The following is a 19,641-nucleotide window of genomic DNA, read 5'->3' on the forward strand; positions in this document are numbered from 1 at the left end:
TCACGCTGCATATATTAGCTTGGATTTGAAGAATGTGAAAAACGTACTGGCATTTAGTGGATGTTGAGATATAAAATCTCGACGGTTGTTTTACCATGTAGTCAAATTTCAGGTACAATCAAAGTGTTCAGTATAACTTGATAATATCTATGTTGGGGGTAAAATAACAGAATCTCCAGCGGGGTTTTTCACCTCTTGGGCGCAGCACTTTTAGGCAGCAATTTTAAATCGTTAAACTTCTTTCCATCTCCGTGCACATTGGTAGTAGGTAAAGTTGTGCCAGAAACCCCCACTGTGCTTCTAAGGATTTCTAATATGGAACCCACCCCACCATGATGTAAGTGTTGTTTTACAATGTGAGGGCCTGTAGTTCCCTCTCTGCTTAAATACAGTTTATGTTACTGTATATGCCAATAGGGCCCCGGTTTCTCACAACACTTTTCAATTTTGCACACAATTCTGCCTAATTACATGCTCTGAGTTGGCTTGGAAAGGCCTCGGGGGGACGATGACTTTTCGCTTCCCAAGGCCGTGAACTAATTGGCCCTCTCTCCCAGGGGCCTCCCGGTGCCCATACTGGGTCAAACTTTCAGGGTCTGCAGCGACGTCGGCAACCCAACCGACCATCTTGAAACACTAACCCATCTCGTATTGTATTGAGCTTTTAAATTACATTTTCATGTTCCCCAGGGCCGCAGGACCATGATCCATAGAGTGTGTGTGTGTGTGTGTGTGTGTGTGTGTGTGTGTGTGTGTGTGTGTGTGTGTGTGTGTGTGTGTGTGTGTGTGTGTGTGTGTGTGTGTGTGTGTGTGTGTGTGTGGGTCTAAAGATGGAGTCTGGTTGGTGAGCTGGCTGCCTCCCCCAGTTGCCCTGGGGCCAAGAAAAGTGTGAATACATTGCACCCACCCACGTCGTGCAACCTTCAGTGTCCCACAGACTCCCGAAGAGGCTACTAAAGTCTGACTGGTGAGCTGTCTGCCTCGACTAATCAGTACTCTCCCGCCAAGAAACAGTGTGACTCCAGACGCGCAACTTATGCCCTGCACTGCTCACAGCTTGAGTTGCAGATGACCTTTCGTGAAGCAGGTTTTGGTGAGTGTGTGTTCTCTTGGGAACAGATGATGTGCATCATGGTGGACTGGTCTGACCCATATCATAAAGGGAGGACTGTATTGTCCTCTCTGACTAAACCTAGCCCACCCCTGACCTGGTTTGATTAAGAGCAAGTTAAAGGGGACCTATCATGCAAAATGCACTTTTTGATGTCTTTTATACATAAATATTTGTCCCCGGTGTGTCAGGGAACTCACGCAGCGTCAGAAAATAAAACCCTCTCTCTTTTCCTCCGTACTCAAATCTCTAAAAATGGGGATACAACGGAGCTGATCCATCGCTAACACTCAGAGCTAACCTGTACTGGAGAGAGCATGTGTGTGAAGAAGCAGGAAATAAAAAGGAACTCACCTTGTGGTATAACCGGCAAGAGAGAAAGCCTTTGAGCTCCATACTGTTTCAGAAATAATCTAATAATCCTTGCGTTTCATCACCGCAGCATTTTAGACAGTATCTGCCAGGTCCCGCATGAGCCGGCATAAGCTCCGCCCCCTCTTATTTTATTTTGTTTCAGTTTATTTTTAAAAGAAGCTTTTTTTTTGTTAGTTTTTTTAGCCTTTATTTATACAGGTGAAAATATCATTGAGACACAGGGTCTCATTCTCAAGAGAGCACTTTATACCCAAAATCAGCACTTTTGTAACAGGAAGTGAAATAGAGGAATATGAGACATGGCTAGAATGGGTGATCTGTTTTTTTGTTGTTGACCAAAACACTTCATAGACATGTTTTTTATATTTTTTATATATCTGAGACCTATGCTATTGCCTAAAAATAGCATGATAGGTGACCTTTAATGCATGCCACTTCAACCTATTACAACAGCCCATTTACATTGTGTGTGTTATGGTGCTTTAACAATTCCTTGGAGAGAAGTGTACCAATGTGTGTTGTCCCACTGAAATTATAATTTGTGTGTCACCTCTCCTCCTCACACATTGTGATCAGCCCATATGCTGCGTTGGATAATTTCGCTCTGCCGCTGAGTTTTCCTTACATGTTCATCTGTTGTGCTGAAATGTAGGAGGCTCTCGGCTTCTTTCCAAAATGTGCCTACACTGAATGAGACAGATGATTCTTTGGTTTAATGCCAAATGAGTTCACCTTCTGTCCTCCTCCAACCCCCTTGTGAGCCACGGTGGATCCACACAAAGACTAGCCTTTAGCTATGCAGTAAATATTCATACTTTATCTCAGAGATAGTTTTGCTTTTTTGTCACAAAAAACTGCACCCCACCTCTTTATAGTCAGTTGGCTTCCTCCATATTGGCAATGTCCTTAAAGATGAAGACAGGAGTTACCTAATCAAACTGATAACATTCATATGTATGTCTTTAAAAATGGCAAGATTAAGCATTGTTTACTTTTACATTTATAAATAAATTGTTGTTCTCATCTTATGGAGTGTTTAATTACTTTACTGATATAATAACCCTACTGTTGGTACTAGTGAGTGATGGTTTACTGTTTTAGGTAAGCCTCATGAAGCCAGAGAGAAAGCCCGCCCCATCACTGCCTTTCTTGTCTCTTCCTCCGGTGACTCTCGCCCCTCCTCCCAGCTGACGTAGAGAAGATCCTCCACTGCCCACGACTGTGGGCGAAGCCCCGGCCGCGGGTATAAACAGCCTCCCGGTACTCCAGCACGTCACTGCCTTCAACTGCAACAACTCCTCGCCAGTTCTGAACCTCAGCAGAGATAGCAGTAGGAGGCACTTCCACGCCTCGCAGGCTAACTCGCTTTCGGCTTTGGTTCGAGATGGAGACTCTCTGCACCGTGAGGCGCTCCAGAGCGCACAACTTTAAGGGTGAGTTACTCTCTGGTGCACCTGCTGTGTGAAAGGACTGAGAGACTTTGACTTTGGGAACGTATTTCTGTGATTTAATTGACATAGGCAGCTTGTAACAAACTTGTGTGCATGTTTTACGATTTAAGAAGTGATTCAAGTAACAATCAATATTTCATAGGCTATGTCACAGAAATATGTCAATGTCATTGTAGAAGCTGCATTTAAATACTTTTTATTGCTTTTGCACGGTCATTCTCCATGTATTTTAAATGTTCTACCAAGATTTACAAAGTGTTCAAGACCTATTTTAAGTTTAAATCATTATTGTTAAATGTGGGTGAATTGCATTTGCATGTAGCATGATGGGAAAGGACTAAATACTAAGAGGATAAAAGACTTCACAGTAAAATCTAAATTAGAAAGTCTAATTTGACCGTGAATTTATGTGATATCATGATATACAAAAAACTATTTAAAACAAGTAATTCAAGTAATTATTTTTGGTTTGAACTACCCCTTAAAGCTTGCCAAAACAGCCTAATCCAATCCCCTAATGAGCTAGCTCACCTTTACTCGAAATGCAATTATTATGATGTAATGTATGTTCATATTACTTTGTTCTTCATCTCATGTTGCCTTAAGACACATGAAACCTTATCGAACAGTATTCAGTGCAGCTAATAGTAGAGCGTGTAAAGAGGTCAGGAGGTGAGCTCCTGGAAAATCTTGCGTACAATAGATGAATGGGAACTTCATCATTATTTAATGCATGCACTTTTCCCGCAGCGCACCCTTTGTGTACCGTTATCCGAGCTGTGCCAAGATGCTGCTGCAATATTGATAAGAACCGAAACTGATCCGGGTCTGGTTGCAGGTTTTACGCGCACCCTCTGCGTGGCAAACAGAAACATCCTCTAAATTGCCTGAGAACTAGGAAACCAGGTTAATGTAATGCAGTGATGCTCTTGGAGTTCACGTTTCTTGTCTTTTAAAGATCTTTATAGTAGATTTATGTTGATTTACCATCTAAACAGCCAAAAATCAAGATTTGTGTAACTGTGTCACAAAAGCCGTAGAGACCTTTGTAAAGTGATCTGGAGTTATGGGTCAATGATTTCTGTAATGTTATCTTGTGAATTATATATGAAGCCCAAAGTTCTGGAAACCATCAACAGGTCAGGGGTGAGAGCACAGCAGTGTTCAAAAGAATCACTGACAACAGCAACAGGTTTGACAGACAGACAGTAAAGGAAGGCTGGAATCAATCTGTCTTTCTTTTGTGTGCATCTCAGGGACTAACCACTCAACAATGATCCTTAGCTTATACCCTGAGCTTCAATCGTTTTTATTTTTCTCCTCGAGAATTAACCTCCTCCATCTTCCTGCAGGTGGACTCACTCTGTGGCTGATTCTGTGGCTGGTGGTGGTGAAGCCGGGCGGGGTGTCGGCATGCCCTCGACTGTGTGTGTGTTACCCTACGCCCATGACGGTCAGCTGCCAGTCTCAGAACCTCACCATAGTGCCGGCCGGTGTGCCATATGACTCACAACGTGTTTTCCTGCAGAACAACCGCATCACAGAGCTGCGTGCAGACTCTTTCGGCTTTGAGACACAGGTAAAGATGGTGCAGTGTGTGTGTTTTTGCAGCTGTTAAATGTACTGGCAATATTTGTAGACGTTTTTATGTCTTTCCTCTTTCTCATCATGTTATTTGTTTTTCACTCTGTGCAGGTGCTTTGGCTTTATGGCAACAACATCACATGGATTGAAGCCGGGGCCTTCAGTAACCTCAGGGTGCTGGAGGAGCTGGATCTGGGCGATAATCCGCTACAGCGTCTGGAAGGTGGAGCCTTCAGGGGCTTGGAGAAGCTGCAGAGCCTGCACATGCATCGCTGCAAGCTGGCCACTCTCCCCCATGACCTCTTCTACAAGCTGTACAGCCTGCAGTTCCTCTACCTGCAGGTAAACCAGCATGCACACTCACACGCGTATAAACACACACATGCAAAGATGCATATTTAATAGCTATGCATGAGTATAGACACATGATTGTTCATAAACCCGTTGTATAAAACACACTTTACTTGCAGAATTGATTTATGGACACATTTATTAGTTGCCAACATGCAGACTGAACACCCACACACACAGAGACATTTGTACTGTTTGATTTCAACAGTGGAAAATCAAATAAAACATTTCTGTTGCCATTTTACTATTTATTAAGCACAACAGAATACTTTCAGATTATTTGTTGGGAATTATTGACAAAGAATGATAGCAAAGGTAGGGGCTGCCAAATACTCAATACACATACAAAACAAACAGTATACATATACAATACCCAAAAGGTATTGTATGCCCACACATTTCCGCTTACCAGCAGTTCTAGCTCCAAGTCAAATAAAACTAAACAATCCAACATAAATCAGGAACAGGGCTAAATAAAAGAAGACCAAGACAAAATCAACTCTTCAAAGAACAGTTAAATAACTGAAAATTATTAAACCCACTCACAATGCAGCATTTCAGCCACACACCAGCTACAATACAGAGGGAAAACATCCCTTAATTTGCCTCAGAAGTTCAAACTGCTGTTGGGATAATACTCTTTTTTTCCCATGTGCATTTCCCCAGCACTGAATCTTGTTGTATTTTGACTTTGCTCCAGGAGAATCAGCTCCACTTTCTGCAGGATGACCTGTTCTCAGATCTGGTCAACCTATCCCATCTCTTCCTTCATGGAAACCGCATCCGTGCTCTCTCTGAGAACGTGTTCAGAGGCCTAGTCAACCTGGACCGCCTTCTTCTCCATGACAACCGCGTCAGGCAAGTCAACCGCCGGGCTTTCCGTGACCTGGGCCGCCTGACCATCCTTTACCTGTTCAACAACTCCCTGGCCGAGCTGCCAGGCCAGGCCATGAGGGACACCCAGGGCATCCAGTTCCTCCGCCTCAACGGTAACCCCTGGTCTTGCGGCTGTGAGGCTCGCCCCCTCTGGGAGTGGTTCCGCAAGGCCCGCATCTCCTCCTCTGAGCTCATGTGCACCTCCCCATCCCAACATCGCGGCCAGGACCTCAGATTCCTCCGGGAGATGGACTTTGCCCTCTGCCCAGTTCCTGACCCCGGCTCAATGGCAGGAAGCACCACTACCACCTTCAGCACCAAGACCCGCTGGTGGTTCTCCAAGAACAAGCCTGCATCTACATCCAAGGCCTCGTTCCAGAAGAGCAAAGAAGGGGGGAAGGCTGGAAAGCCTCAGTACCTTCCCAAGAACCCCACAGAAACCCTCTCCACTAAGTATGAACTTTCAGACGATGAGGTGGCTCTCCCCAAGCTGGACCAAGAAGAATACTGGGCCAACTATGGCAATGAAGACGCCTCCATCGACTGCTTCGAGCTGGAGTGCCCCCCAGGCTTTGACGACCCAGCCTTCCCCTCGTCCTCCTCCTTTCCCAACATCCCATCCCTCCTCCACCTTCTCTCCCTCTCCATTGTAACATTCTCTCTAAATTTCGTTTTTGGCTGAACTCTTCCCTTCACCATTCCTTTTTCCTTTCCGATTTCTCCCCTTGCTCTTTCCACCTATAACAAAAACCTGGATCATGATTCCTTTCAGTAACCTCCTTCACTCGCAGGAGGCGCTACACTGACACAGGGGACAGGCGAGACAGCAGGGAGCAGCTCCGAAGAGCAAAGGTCTGTCGAGTTGATGTAGAGCAGGACAGGATTTCACTGTTGAAGTAGCTGCTGCTTATTAGTACTGGTTTGAAAAGCAGATCATAGAAACTGACTCTGACAGTGAAGGTACAAAGGCAGAAACCTACAACAACATTATAGAGACAGAACATGTAGACTGGTGGAGTCGCCAGATGTTTTTTGATATCACAGCTGTTAGCAACGCAGGCGTTGTGACTCGTCAACAGCTATTTTCTATATCCGCAAGTGCTCACATCTCACTCACTGCTAACATTGTCCCTCACTATTTCATGCATTTTATCATGAATACAACTGGTAATATATTATGCCAGAAGTTGGAAAGATATGTGGATTCATACAGGGAATGACAATCAAAAGAAACAATTAAATGGCGAATTAAAGCAAATCGATACAAAGTGAGCTTAAGTTATTAATCTTAAGGCAGAACAAGATGACAGGATCGTAAGAACTGCATCCAAGAGCAGCTCTCCTCTCTCCTTCAGATTCAAAACCTTTTTTGATCCCAGAGAGGCCGGCAAACCACCACTGCCCACACTTGTAAATACCACTCATAACTGTAAATACATGCATCAAAAACGGCTCTGTATTTTATACTAGCTGTGTTTTTACTTTTCATTGAGCATCATTCTGTGAATGGCAGCTTGTGGCAATAGAAGAGAAACTTTGATTGAATGTAAATGAAATAAATGAACCGTTGGAATTACTTTTTTGGCCCCCATGTTTTTGTCTTCTTTTCTCACAGACAACCTAAACATGTTGTTCTGCCGATGTGGGTTTTTGGTCCGTGATCTAGTTTTTGTTGACTGAGAAGAACAGTTTGACTCTCTTCTCCCTTCTTAAAATGAGTGTGTGTGTGTGTGTGTGTGTGTGTGTGTGTATGTACAAAAATATGGCCTTTTTCTGTGTGTCTAGTTGTCCAACATGACACAGAGAACGGTAAAAACAACCCCAGGGCTAATCACTACATAACCCTTTGTGTTGTTTGAAGCCTCAGGTCTCTGTCCTCTTGTTGGCTCCTGTTACATTACACATTGACCTGCAATTGGTCTCCGTCAGTGTGACTGTTTGCCTTATGTATGAGGATGAGCTTGGATTTAAATGTGAAAAAGTCCTTTATGGACAGGTCTCACTTAATAAAAAATGTTTTGTTTCCAAAATACATGGGAATCTATGCCTGTTTTGTCTAACCCCTTCCATAAATAAGGATTTAATATGATAGCAGTGGGATATATGTGTTGTAAGACCATAAAGAGACATTGATGACAATCAAACTGTCATGCATAAATTAATCTCACATATTAAAGCTGTACTTCCTAAAATAACTTTTTTACTCTCCTGTGGGTTTTTGGATACCGAGATCAGTTCAACACAGTACCAATCCAACCTGGTAGTGATCAGCATTATTTCTTGATTTCTTGTCAGCTCTTAATGTTAGTGAGTCCATACCATTCAACCTGGAAAATGACTGTGAGTTTCTGCAAAGAACATGAAGGAATACTTTGATGCTTTAAGATGTATTTTTCAATGAGAAAATGTATTATGAAAGTGTTTTGCTTTATTAAAAAACAAAATAACAATCAAAGAGAAGTGTGTGTTTTTTTTTTTTTTTACTGTTGATTCACTGTTGTCTTTGTTCGCTAAGGACACAAAGGAAAACGAAAAATGGCAAAAGTTAATGAGCAGGCACAAAAACAAAGGTTACAGATATTCATATTTGGAAAGCGTCTAACAAATGACATGTAACGTATGATGCTTTGTGATGATAGTCAAGATTGCAACACTTAACTTAGCCTACTTAACTTAACTTTAACACAAGCAGTATTATTATTATTTATACTTTGGCACTATGAGCACAGTAAGATGAGAGAATCATGAGCGTAAATGGCAGATAAAGTTAGTCTAGACTTTGTGAGTTTACTCATAGTGCTTCTGTCAAACCTTAAAGGAGGTGGTATTTGTTGTGTGTGTGTGGCCTAGCATTACTATCCTTGTGGGGACCTACATATGTTTACATAGTCACGTGTGGGGACTCACCTCCCTTATGGGGACATAATGGAGGTCCCCATGATAGATGAGGGGAATCATTAATTTTAGGGTGAAGACTTGGTTAGGGTAAGGGTTACGGTTAGGCATGTGTTGGTTATGGTTAAGGTTAGGATAAGTCTCCAGGAAATGCATGTAAGTCAATGTAATGTCCCCTGAAGTGATGTATACATGGTGTGTGTGTGTGTGTGTGTGTGTGTGTGTGTGTGTGTGTGTGTGTGTGTGTGTGCGCGCAACGGTGTGAAGTGTAATCCAATGTGTCAGTGTGTTTGGTAAAGGTCAACAATATCAATTTCTCTCCTCGCCCAATCAATTTTGTCACCATGTGCAGGAGGCAGCTGTATTGGGTCATGTTATACAAAGAGTGTGTGTGTGTGTGTGTGTGTGTGTGTGTGTGTGTGTGTGTGTGTGTGTGTGTGTGTGTGTGTGTGTGTGTGTGTGTGTGTGTGTGTGTGTGAAGATGATTCCTTATGATTCAGGGAAGGGGATGAATGGGGAAAACGCCAGAATGAAAATGTGACGATGTGTCCCAGAATCAGCCCCCTCAACAGATTAGCTTTCACCCTGATAATGAGGGTGATGGATACACTCATGTGTTGCACATACACTTAACTTACATAAGCAAATAGGGAGAAATAGCACACACACACATACAAAAGTGTTCAAGAAAGTTTGGTTGAGGGCCCCAATGTTTTTCGTCATCCAGCTCAATTTCACACCTCAATTTCACTTTCTGCGACAAAAGCCTTTAGTCATAGTTCAAAACAGAACAAATCCTCAAACCCACATGCATTATTGTCCTTAACAGCATCTTACTTTCAGAACTTTTAATTTCCTCAAAGTTAAAAAGCAGATTTTCTTCATTAAAGAAGAACTCTTTGCCAGGTCACTCTTGAAAAAGAGATTTTAATCTCAATGAGACTTTTACCTGGTTAAATAAAGGATATGTATTAAAACCACTAAAACTTCTGATTAGTTGTATTATAGTATAGTTCATATAAATCAATCAATCAATCAATCAATCAATGTTTATTTATATAGCCCAATATCACAAATGTTACATTTGTCTCAGTGGACTTCACAGTTTGTACAGAATATCAGTATGACAATACGACACCCTCTGTCCTTAGACCCTCACATCGTATAAGGAAAAACTTCCAAAAAAGGAAAAACCCCACAGTTTAAAGGGGAAAATGGGAGAAACCTCAGGGAGAGCAACAGAGGAGGGATCCCTCTCCCAGGACGGACAGACGTGCAATAGATGCCGTGTGTAAATCGAAGAGATAATACATTTACAGCATAGGTAGACCAAATGTTTGGAAATGCATGTGTCTATAATAAGAAGATGATTCCACGAGGATGTCAACAATCCTGTGGGAGCCATCAGGGAAGTAGTATGATGAAAGTCAGGCAGGACCACAGTGACAGGTTCAGCCACGACTCGAAATCCAGGACTCAGATCAGGACTCAGGACTCAGGATCAGCCACGACTCAGGATCCCAGCGTAGATAGACACCAAAAAGAAATTTGGGGGAAGCTGGGTTATTCGGAACATGAGAGTACACAGGTACAGACAGAGAGAAGGAAGAAGTAAGGTGTCCCCCGACAGTCTAAGCCTATAGCAGCAAAACTAGGGGCTGAATCTAATCAGCCCTAACTATAAGCTTTATCAAAAAGGAAGGTCTTAAGCGCACTCTTAAAAACGGATAGGGTGTCTGCCGCCCGAACACAAACTGGAAGCTGATTCCACAAAAGTGGAGCTTGATAAGAAAAGGCTCTGGCTTCCAATAGTACTTTTAAAAACTCTCGGAACAACCAACAACCCTGCATTCTTGTAACGCAATGCCCTAGTAGGACAGTAGGGTATAATGAGTTATTTAAGGTAAGATGGCGCCTGCCCATTAAGGGCTTTGTAGGCGAGAAGAAGAATTTTAAATTATATCCTGTGTTCTATAGGGAGCCAGTGTAAGGCAGCCAGAACAGGAGTAATGTGGTCCCTTTTCCGAACTCTGGTTAGTACACGTGCTGCAGCATTTTGAATCAGCTGAAGCGACTTAACTGACTTCTTGGTACACCCTGATAATAAAGAGTTACAATAATCCAGCCTTGAAGTAACAAATGCATGGACTAGTTTCTCTGCATCGTTTTGAGGCAAGATATGCCTGATTTTTGCTATGTTACGTAGATGAAAAAAGGCGGTCCTTGAGATTGATTTTATGTGGGCGTTAAAGGATAAATCCTGATCAAATATAACACCAAGATTCCTTACAGTCTCACTGGAGGCCAAATTAATGCCATCCATAGTTAATATATCTTTAGATAGTTTGTTTCGTAGAGTCTTTGGGCCGAGTACAATAACTTCAGTTTTGGCCGTGTTTAACATCAAAAAGTTTTAGGTCATCCACGTTTTTAAGTCCTTGAGGCAGTCTTGAATTTTATTTAGATGATTGGTTTCATCAGGCTTGATGGATAAATATAGTTGAGTATCATCCGCATAACAATGAAAATGTACAGAGTGATTCCTTATAATATTGCCTAACGGAAGCATATATAATGTGAACAAAATAGGTCCAAGCACTGAGCCCTGTGGCACTCCATGACTAACTTTGGTTTGCATGGAAGATTCATCGTTGACACACACAGACTGAGAGCGTTCAGATAGATAGGATCTAAACCAGCCTAAAGCAGTTCCCTTTATGCCAACTAAGTGCTCTAGTCTTTGCAATAGGATATCATGGTCGATAGTATCAAATGCAGCACTGAGATCGAGCAAAACAAGAATAGAGACAAGTCCTTTGTCTGAGGCTATTAGAAGGTCATTTGTGACTTTAACCAGAGCTGTCTCTGTGCTATGATGTGTTCTAAAGCCAGACTGAAAATCTTAAAATAAATCATTGTTTTTTAAGTAATAACACAACTGTTTTGCGACTGCTTTCTCAAGTATTTTTGAGAGGAACGGAAGATTAGAAATAGGTCTATAGTTGGCTAAAACCTCTGGATCGAGGTTGTGCTTTTTAAGAAGAGGTTTTATCACTGCTACTTTGAATGATTGTGGAACATAGCCTGATAATAAAGACATATTCATAATATTTAATAAAGAAGTGCTAATTAATGGAAAAACTTCCTTTAACAGCTTAGTTGGAATCGGGTCTAAGATACACGTTGATGGTTTAGAAGAAAGAATCATTGAATTCAATTGTTCAAGGTTTATGGCTGAAAAGCATTCTAATTTACTATCTAGTGTAATATTAGAACTTACATTTCCAGGAGCTGTTGATAACACTATACTGGTCAAAGGCAAGAGGTCATTCATTTTGTTTCTAAGAGTAACAATTTTATCATTAAAAAAGCACATAAAATCAACAAATGTGGCAAACTAGTGTGATATGTTGTGTTAATGTCCTCTGATTGGCTGAAGAAAACAAGGTTGGAACATTCTTGCTGTCTAAAAACGATTATTTGTTATATATTTCAATCAAGGGTTTTGACTTTTCTTCTTTTGTGAAAGGAAACAAATTTAATTTCACTTCTGCTGTCCAAAATGTCAAAGGACGTTTCTTAAGCCGGTAATGAATAGTTAAATGCAGATGGTAACCAAGTTCAACAACATTTAAAATGTTTTATTGTAACACAGCTTTGGCAGGAGCTTTGAAGTTACATTATATAAAAGGACATTAACTATGGGTCATGATTTCACAGAGAAAGTGCAGATGGAAAAAATGCATGAGCGGGACATCTTATGTTGCCATGGTTAACCACCTCGAGAAATGTACATCAAAAACTTGAATCGTGACAGACTTGCTCAGCCTTCCTATATTTCCAAGTTGCTGTTTCATGGCAGTGTAGGCGTTTTTCCTTTATGCCTGAAAGCCCCTGCCTGGGTGGTCATGGGATATCTTTAATGCCTTTTCCGGTGCAGGAACACAACCAGCGAGAATTTCTCTGAAGTCGCCAGACTTTGATGATGTACGCTTATTATACATTGTGCCCACTTATCCTCCCCCAACTCTCTATCATATTTGTCTTGCCTCTGCCTTTCTTTCAATCTTCTGTGTGTTTGCCTGCCTTTCATAGACTGTCACTCAGTCTTTGTCTGAATCCCTATCACTCCAGAAATCTTTCTCTGTCACACACTCTCCCCCACATTATTAAACTTGTCTTGGCCAAGCCTGTGTGTTGGCTTGTGTGAGTTGGCACGTCAGTTTGTGTGACGTTTTTTGTTTGATAAAGAATGAACACACTGACGTCAGAGGGCCCAGAAAGAAAACAAAGAGTCTGAGAGAGACTTTGAGGAGGAGCAAATGGATATTCACAAAGTGTTTATGAATTTAATTGTATTTTGCATGGAAACACAAGCTTCCGGAGCAGCGAGCCTCAGCTCGTTATAACTCAACAAAACGGAAGGAAAAACCATAAACACAGAGATTATGAGATCTTCTGTCAATCTGAATGAATCATAGAAACACTGTTTATACTCCAAAAAGAGAGTGAGACTTTGCCATGAGTTCCCTACTGAGTCATAATGAGCCTGTTGTGTGGTTGGTGTTTGTGTGTCACTGGATTAAATGCTACAAAAGGGCATCAGTGGGCAACCTGAAGAAACATTCAGTTCTGGAGGATGTACCCTGAACCCAAGAATAAAACTTTGATTACAACAATTTAAAAATACTCCCCTTAGAGTAAAAGCCCTGCACAAAAATGACTACTTGTGTACTAGCATTATAGGCAAAATTATACATACTAAAAACACATTATTACATTATTTATACCTGTGTGTCAGGGTTCCTCCAAGGCATCACACCGTAGATCTGAATAGCCCTGAAATTATTCATGAGAGGAAAGTAAATAAAAAACAAATTGTGCAAAGGGACAGCACACTGTTATCAAATAAATATTAAGACCTGTTGTATAAACAGTTTTCTTAAACGTAGGGAAATTAACTGTAAAGCAAAATCTGACTGTAACGTGTGTCAGTGTGACTTAACAGTTATTTTAACTTAATAGAATACAATAATTGAACTTTTTTGACCCGTGAACTTAACTCAGTTGTTTTTTTATATTAAAACAACTCATCATTAATTGAGTCCATCAACCAAAATATAAGATACTGGAGCCGAGAGCAGCAAGCATACAGAAAAAAAGACCAGAGTTTATGAATGAAATATATGTCTTCTCTTGTTGCTGCATGCATGTATGAGTGTTTGTGAATGTGTGCATTTGATCACATTACGTAGTGTGGAGGCAACCAGTTGCTCTGTTCATCTGGTGTTTGTTGAGTCAGTGAGAAGTAAAAGAGGAAAGCAGGGTGAAGACAGGGCACATCTGTCAGACAGTCTGTCTTCTCTTCTGAAGCTTTACGCACATGGCTAATAATACACTCCAACAGACTGCAAAGACAGATTGGGATCCAAATACACTGTAGAGATTTGATGTGTCTTTGTGTCTGGTCTGTTTCAGAGAGTGTTATGCTAAGTGAAAGATGTATTAAAAATCAAAAACAGCAATAGTAAAATGTACCACATGGCCAAGATAAAGTGTGGGTCTGAGTTTGTTGTGAACAAAAGAACATATTTGTGCACTTGTGAGTCATCATACTGCCTCGCACTGGGGGGGTAGTATAGCCATTATCTGTTGGCACAGACGCAGCGTGTGACGTCCTTTAGAAAATGTGCTTTATGCCCAAAAATATGACTGGCCTGCACTTGGAAAGGAACATGGATCCAGTATTGCTATTCCGGTAACACCATATTTGCTTACATAAATTATGCAAACAATGGAACATGGAACACAGCTCTTGGGACCAGCATTCATCTGTCCAACTGTTTGCAGAGGACATCTTGGCTGAGTGGAATGACGCAAATGTATATAAGGCCGAATCAGAGGTCCCCACACACCATTTTTGTGTCAAAAGTGGTGTCTTTACTATATGAACTTTATAAACCTTTCTTTTTTTACAATATATGCAACCTTTGATTCTATTGTCAAATCAATTGTGATGATTGGAAACAAAAGGAACAGCAGGAACAAGTCCACTAGTGGCCTTTATATTAAAGTGCACCTATCATGCTATTTTAAGGCATATATTATGGGTCTCGATATATAAAAATATATAAAAACATGTCTATGATGTGTTTTGCTCAAAATACAAACAGATCATACATTTCAGACATCCCTCATATCCCTCTATTCCAGCCCTGTATGAGAAACGCGGATTTTGGGTCCTTAGCTTAAAAAAGAAAGAAAAAAGGAGGCGGAGCTAATGCCTGATCAGAATTCTACCGGAGATAAAGTTAAATTCTGCCGTGATTAAACGAACGCCATCCTGTTCTAAACCACATCAAGGATTATTTCTGAAACAGTATGGAGCTCAAATGCTTTTTCTCTTGCGGTTTTATCACAAGGTAAGTTCCTTTTTTTATTTCCTGCTTTTTAAACACATGTGCTCTACAGTACAGGTTAGCTCTGAGTGTTAGCGAGGCTTGCTAATGTAAACAAAGACGAGATTACGTCCAAAACACGTCAGGCATTGTTTCTGATAGCAACTTTCTGTGGGTCCACCATCAGAAATTACGTCATATCGGCAGCAAATCTGTATCCGCTCGTTGTACCCATAGATATATAAACATGTTTATATATATATCTATGGTTGTACCCCCGTTTTTTTAAAGATTTGGGTGCGGAGGAAAAGAGAAAGGGTTTTATTTTCTGACGCTGCGTGAGTTCCCCGACACACCGGGGACACATATTTATGTATAAAAGACATCCGAATGATCTGGTGAAGAACACAACATTTTTCTTAGATTTCAAAGCTTAAAATGTGGCATTCATATAGGCTAAGATTAAAACTGATTTTGCTTAGTGTTGATTGATTGTTGGACAAAAACAAGGTAAACTGACAAACACTTTCAGTGGGGTCCTTGTTCCAAAGTCAGCAGGTAAACTCGCTTCAGTATGGCGGGAGTATTGGGATGATAATGAAACTGGAATACATCTAAATAATACTGTCTACAAAAACATGTTGGTGCTGAGGGAGATGTGGAAATTAAGGAAATACAATTATTATAAAATAAGAGGTAATACAGGTCTCAATTAAAAAATATATTATATCAGACTCTAAGGTCATATTATGTGCTTTTTATGTAATGTTTTACCTTTACACTAAGATAGTAACAGTTGGACTGTGTCAGTGTGTTACTGACAAAGTACAAACAAAGAGTGTTCAGAGTTACATTTGCCAACATAGGCCTATTTCTTATTGAGATTTTAGCTGGTAAACGTCACACACACATTTGTAGTCAAAGATAGAAGTTGTGTCTATATTTTCGTACAACTTCTATGATATAAAATATCTCCCAAATGGAAACTGCACACACTGGGTGTTTCTCAATCGCGAGTAAAGCTGCTTCAGAGCCACTATTTCAAGCATACTACGTCATCGAGTGCCGCCGAAGTACTGTTCCAATCTCCAGTATACTTGGAAATCTACCGAGCCCGGCGTACTCCGTTTGGAGAAATATCGAGTCTGCACATGAGTAGACTTCGCGGTCTTAAAATCCCCACAATGCTTTGCGCACGGACCAATTTCCCCAAATCTGTGGCGGAAGATGTAAGGCGAGGCCTCTCATATGACGCACACCTGCACACTTGCTAGCGTGTTCCACACTTCGTTTTCCGAATGCCAGGAAGTATTCTTGACTCGCTTCTGAAGCAAGATGCTCGGCAGACATGTGCTACCAAGCAAGCGTACTCGCCATTGAGAAACACCCAGTGTATCGATCCGGAAACAGTATACTTAATTTTAGAAAATGCAATATCAGCATCAATCACCTCTTTAGTCCAAGAGAGAGTAAAAAAACATGACTTTTCACAGTCATTTATTTTAAGGAAAGACAGCAGGCAAAATACTTTACAATACATTTAAAAAAGGTTTTAGAAAGGAGTTGAATCAGCTAAAAATAATCCACCCAACAACTCGATGCAAACTCCAGTCCAGTTGCTGGTAGTAATGTATCTTCAAACTGGTTTGCAACCCGCCAACCCATTAAAGAAGAAGAGTGAACATCCGGGTCACATGCGCGCGAAATTTTTGTAACACCAATGGCGTCGAAAGCAGGTGAGTGTGATGAAAGTAAATTACTTTGTAATTAGGCCACATGACTTGGCGTATGTTGTTTAAAGTTGATAATCAGGTTCAACTTTTAACGGTTAACATGCTTTGCCAATAGTTTTAGGCTGTTGTAAGGCTTACAGTGGAGCACAACATCCAATCTGGGGGATTTAATGATTAAAGAACAACAACAAATAAGACAGTTTCTTATTTTAGTCACACACGTGTTTAATAGCTCAACGCTTTGACTCGCTCCAATAACAAAGCATTGCATTATTTCCTTCATTTAAAGCGTAATTCGTGTAATCAAAACAAACATTACATGTGTGTTTTTAGGTCGCAGAGGGACGAAGCGAAAAGCGGACGTCCAGGCGGAGGAGGAGCTGCCCTCCGGGGAGGAGAAGGACCGAGGAGAGGCGGAGGACCCGGGCAGGAGGGTGGTCATTGAACACTGGTGAGTCACATTATGAGTGGATAAGCCCTTAGTGGTGGAAGTACCTCGATACTATCAGGTTTAAATACTGTACATAAGTATAAAATGATGCCCGTTTTGCTGCCTGTAGTTTTTGAAGATGATACTGTAGTTCCATTTTCAGTGGTGTCAACTAACTACATTTTTGAGGTAATTGTAGAATTTCAATGTAATGCTACTTTGTATTTCTACTCCACTGCAATTCAGAGGTGAATATTGTACTTTTACTCCACTACATTTACTTTAGCTACTTTGCAGATATGGATTACTGATAACACAAAACAATTATCAACACTCATATAAGACTTCAGTTATTTAAATTCACATGCTACCTAACATTTGTTCCACCTTCACTAGCTTGATAAACACATTAATATATCAATGATTAGTATGATGATTCTGACATTTTATCATAAGCACTCGTCATTGATGACTACAGTAGGCTGAACAGACGTCCAACTGATGGCTGATCTGTTGTTCTGGCAGTAAGAGCTGACGAGTGTATGGGCGTAATGCTGAGGAGGTGAAATCTGCCCTCCTGGCTGCCCACCCTGATCTGACTGTGGTCTCCAACCCTGAGAAACCTCGCAGGAACAGCTTCGAGATCACTCTGCAGGATGGAGGCAAAGGTGAGGAGGACGAAAATGGGAAAACCAAGAATAACTCTGCCATCTTTTGTGACAAAGGGAAGAGGGAGTGTCATTATATAATTCTTTGGACTTTCAGTTATTTGTAGGGGCTTTTAGAGATTCAGTTTGTCACAATTATTGATAACCAAAACCTATTTATTCCTCTGCTTGCCATGCACCTACTTGATTTTTATTTGCTAGGTTATAGGATATTCACCTCTTAGAGGATATTGGTGTTGATGATTTACATTTCATTTGGTGTTCAAAGCAACAATAATATCACAAATAAATGTGCATAAACAGAATGTAAAGCCTAAGGATATTACTTTTAGACTAGCTTTGGACAATTATCATAATTTTAGTTCATTGGTAAACTCTTTTCTGCCTTATTGAACTCTAATCAAAATAACAACAGGTAGCTGTGTTTTATCAGAAATGCTAAAAAGCAACGAGAGAAAAAAGAATTACACATGTGCAAACACATAATATTCCCTTATCTAATTACCTATAATATGTTTACTTAGTCAAATAGGTTGATTTTAGTCACTTTCTGAAGTTAGTGTTGGAGTATCAACACATTTTCAAAAATGTTCAACGAGCATTTGTTTTTACTGCTAAGGCTTTGGAAACAAATTATTAGTGTTGGTCATCTTCTGTATTGCTCTTACAAATGTCTTAATGTCCAATTCCTAAAGAAACATCTCTATGGACTGGAATAAAGAAAGGTCCGCCACGAAAGCTCAAGTTTCCAGAACCTGATGTTGTGGTCGCTGCTCTTCAGGACGCTCTGAAGGCTGAGTAGATGCCTAGGTTTGTCCATTCAAAACTATCAGACAGAATAATAAACAGATTGCAATGGCCACAAACATTATTCAAGAAATGCACTTAATAATTAAATGTGTTCAACTTTAATATATAGAAACGCAGAGTAGAACTGCAACACGTGTTTTGACTAATCGATTACTTGATCCAACAAAAAACTTGATAATTGATGAATCAGTTTCTCATAACAGATATTTTAGAATATGTTGTTTTCAGACTCTCAAATATAGATACAGTAATGTTGGTGTTTTGTGTTATAGCAAATTTCACTTGGACTGAATTCCTTAGAGGTGTCTTTTGGCTGTGGTACACAACAGTGGTGTTAGAATTGTTGATATTTCAGAGTTTGACGAAGGTTTATCTTGTCTTACGTTACGTACAGCCGACAGTTCAGTGGATGTGGCCGTGGAGGCAGAATGATGAGGAGCGACGAATGAGATGTCCTCAGTCCCTCCTCGGATGATCGAGCTCCATCAGCTCACATCTTCTGGATGAATGCTGACATCTAGTGGCGCGTCTCTGAGCAAATACATTTCTAAGATCCCCAGTCCTGCTGTTTTTTTTAACGTCTTTCTTATTATTATTATTATTATGTCTCAATGGTTTATTGTGCTTTTAATTTGTTTTTGGTGAATAAAGTTTTTCTTGTTTCATAATTACTTGTGGGTGTATGTTTTTTGACTCCAGCCAATTGTTTTTTTTTATATGTTACGTTTTTTTAATATATTGCAACAACACCCTGAAAATGTTTTTCTGTTGTACGAGGCTTTTATTTTATGCCACGGTCTACTTCTACTCCACTAGATTTCAGAGGGGAATATTAAGAGCAATAAAAGAGCATTTTCCTATTACTTATTTTTATGTTGGTAATGTAACAATATTACGTTTTCACTTTAGGCTCTAGATATTTTTGACAGTATTTCTAACTAGTTATTACAAACCAAACA

At 40.5% G+C, this 19,641-nt stretch overlaps 2 protein-coding genes across 2 annotated transcripts; both read left to right on the top strand.

The window, feature by feature from the left end:
* Positions 1–2,780: 2,780 nt before the first annotated feature.
* rtn4rl2b (reticulon 4 receptor-like 2b) lies at positions 2,781–7,492 on the top strand. The gene is made up of 4 exons (XM_034136111.1): positions 2,781–2,919; positions 4,290–4,516; positions 4,633–4,863; positions 5,573–7,492. Exons 1-4 carry the CDS (start codon positions 2,871–2,873, stop codon positions 6,428–6,430), a joined length of 1,365 nt encoding a protein of 454 aa, XP_033992002.1. The 5' UTR covers positions 2,781–2,870; the 3' UTR covers positions 6,431–7,492.
* Positions 7,493–16,679: 9,187 nt separating this feature from the next.
* On the top strand, positions 16,680–19,341 carry selenoh (selenoprotein H). Its single transcript, XM_034137720.1, has 5 exons — positions 16,680–16,777; positions 17,108–17,225; positions 17,730–17,872; positions 18,568–18,682; positions 19,077–19,341. Exons 1-4 carry the CDS (start codon positions 16,762–16,764, stop codon positions 18,672–18,674), a joined length of 384 nt encoding a protein of 127 aa, XP_033993611.1. The 5' UTR covers positions 16,680–16,761; the 3' UTR covers positions 18,675–18,682; positions 19,077–19,341.
* The last annotated feature ends 300 nt before the right edge of the window (positions 19,342–19,641 follow it).

This window comes from Trematomus bernacchii, unplaced genomic scaffold, assembly GCF_902827165.1.
Source record: "Trematomus bernacchii unplaced genomic scaffold, fTreBer1.1, whole genome shotgun sequence".
Lineage (NCBI taxonomy): Eukaryota > Metazoa > Chordata > Actinopteri > Perciformes > Nototheniidae > Trematomus > Trematomus bernacchii.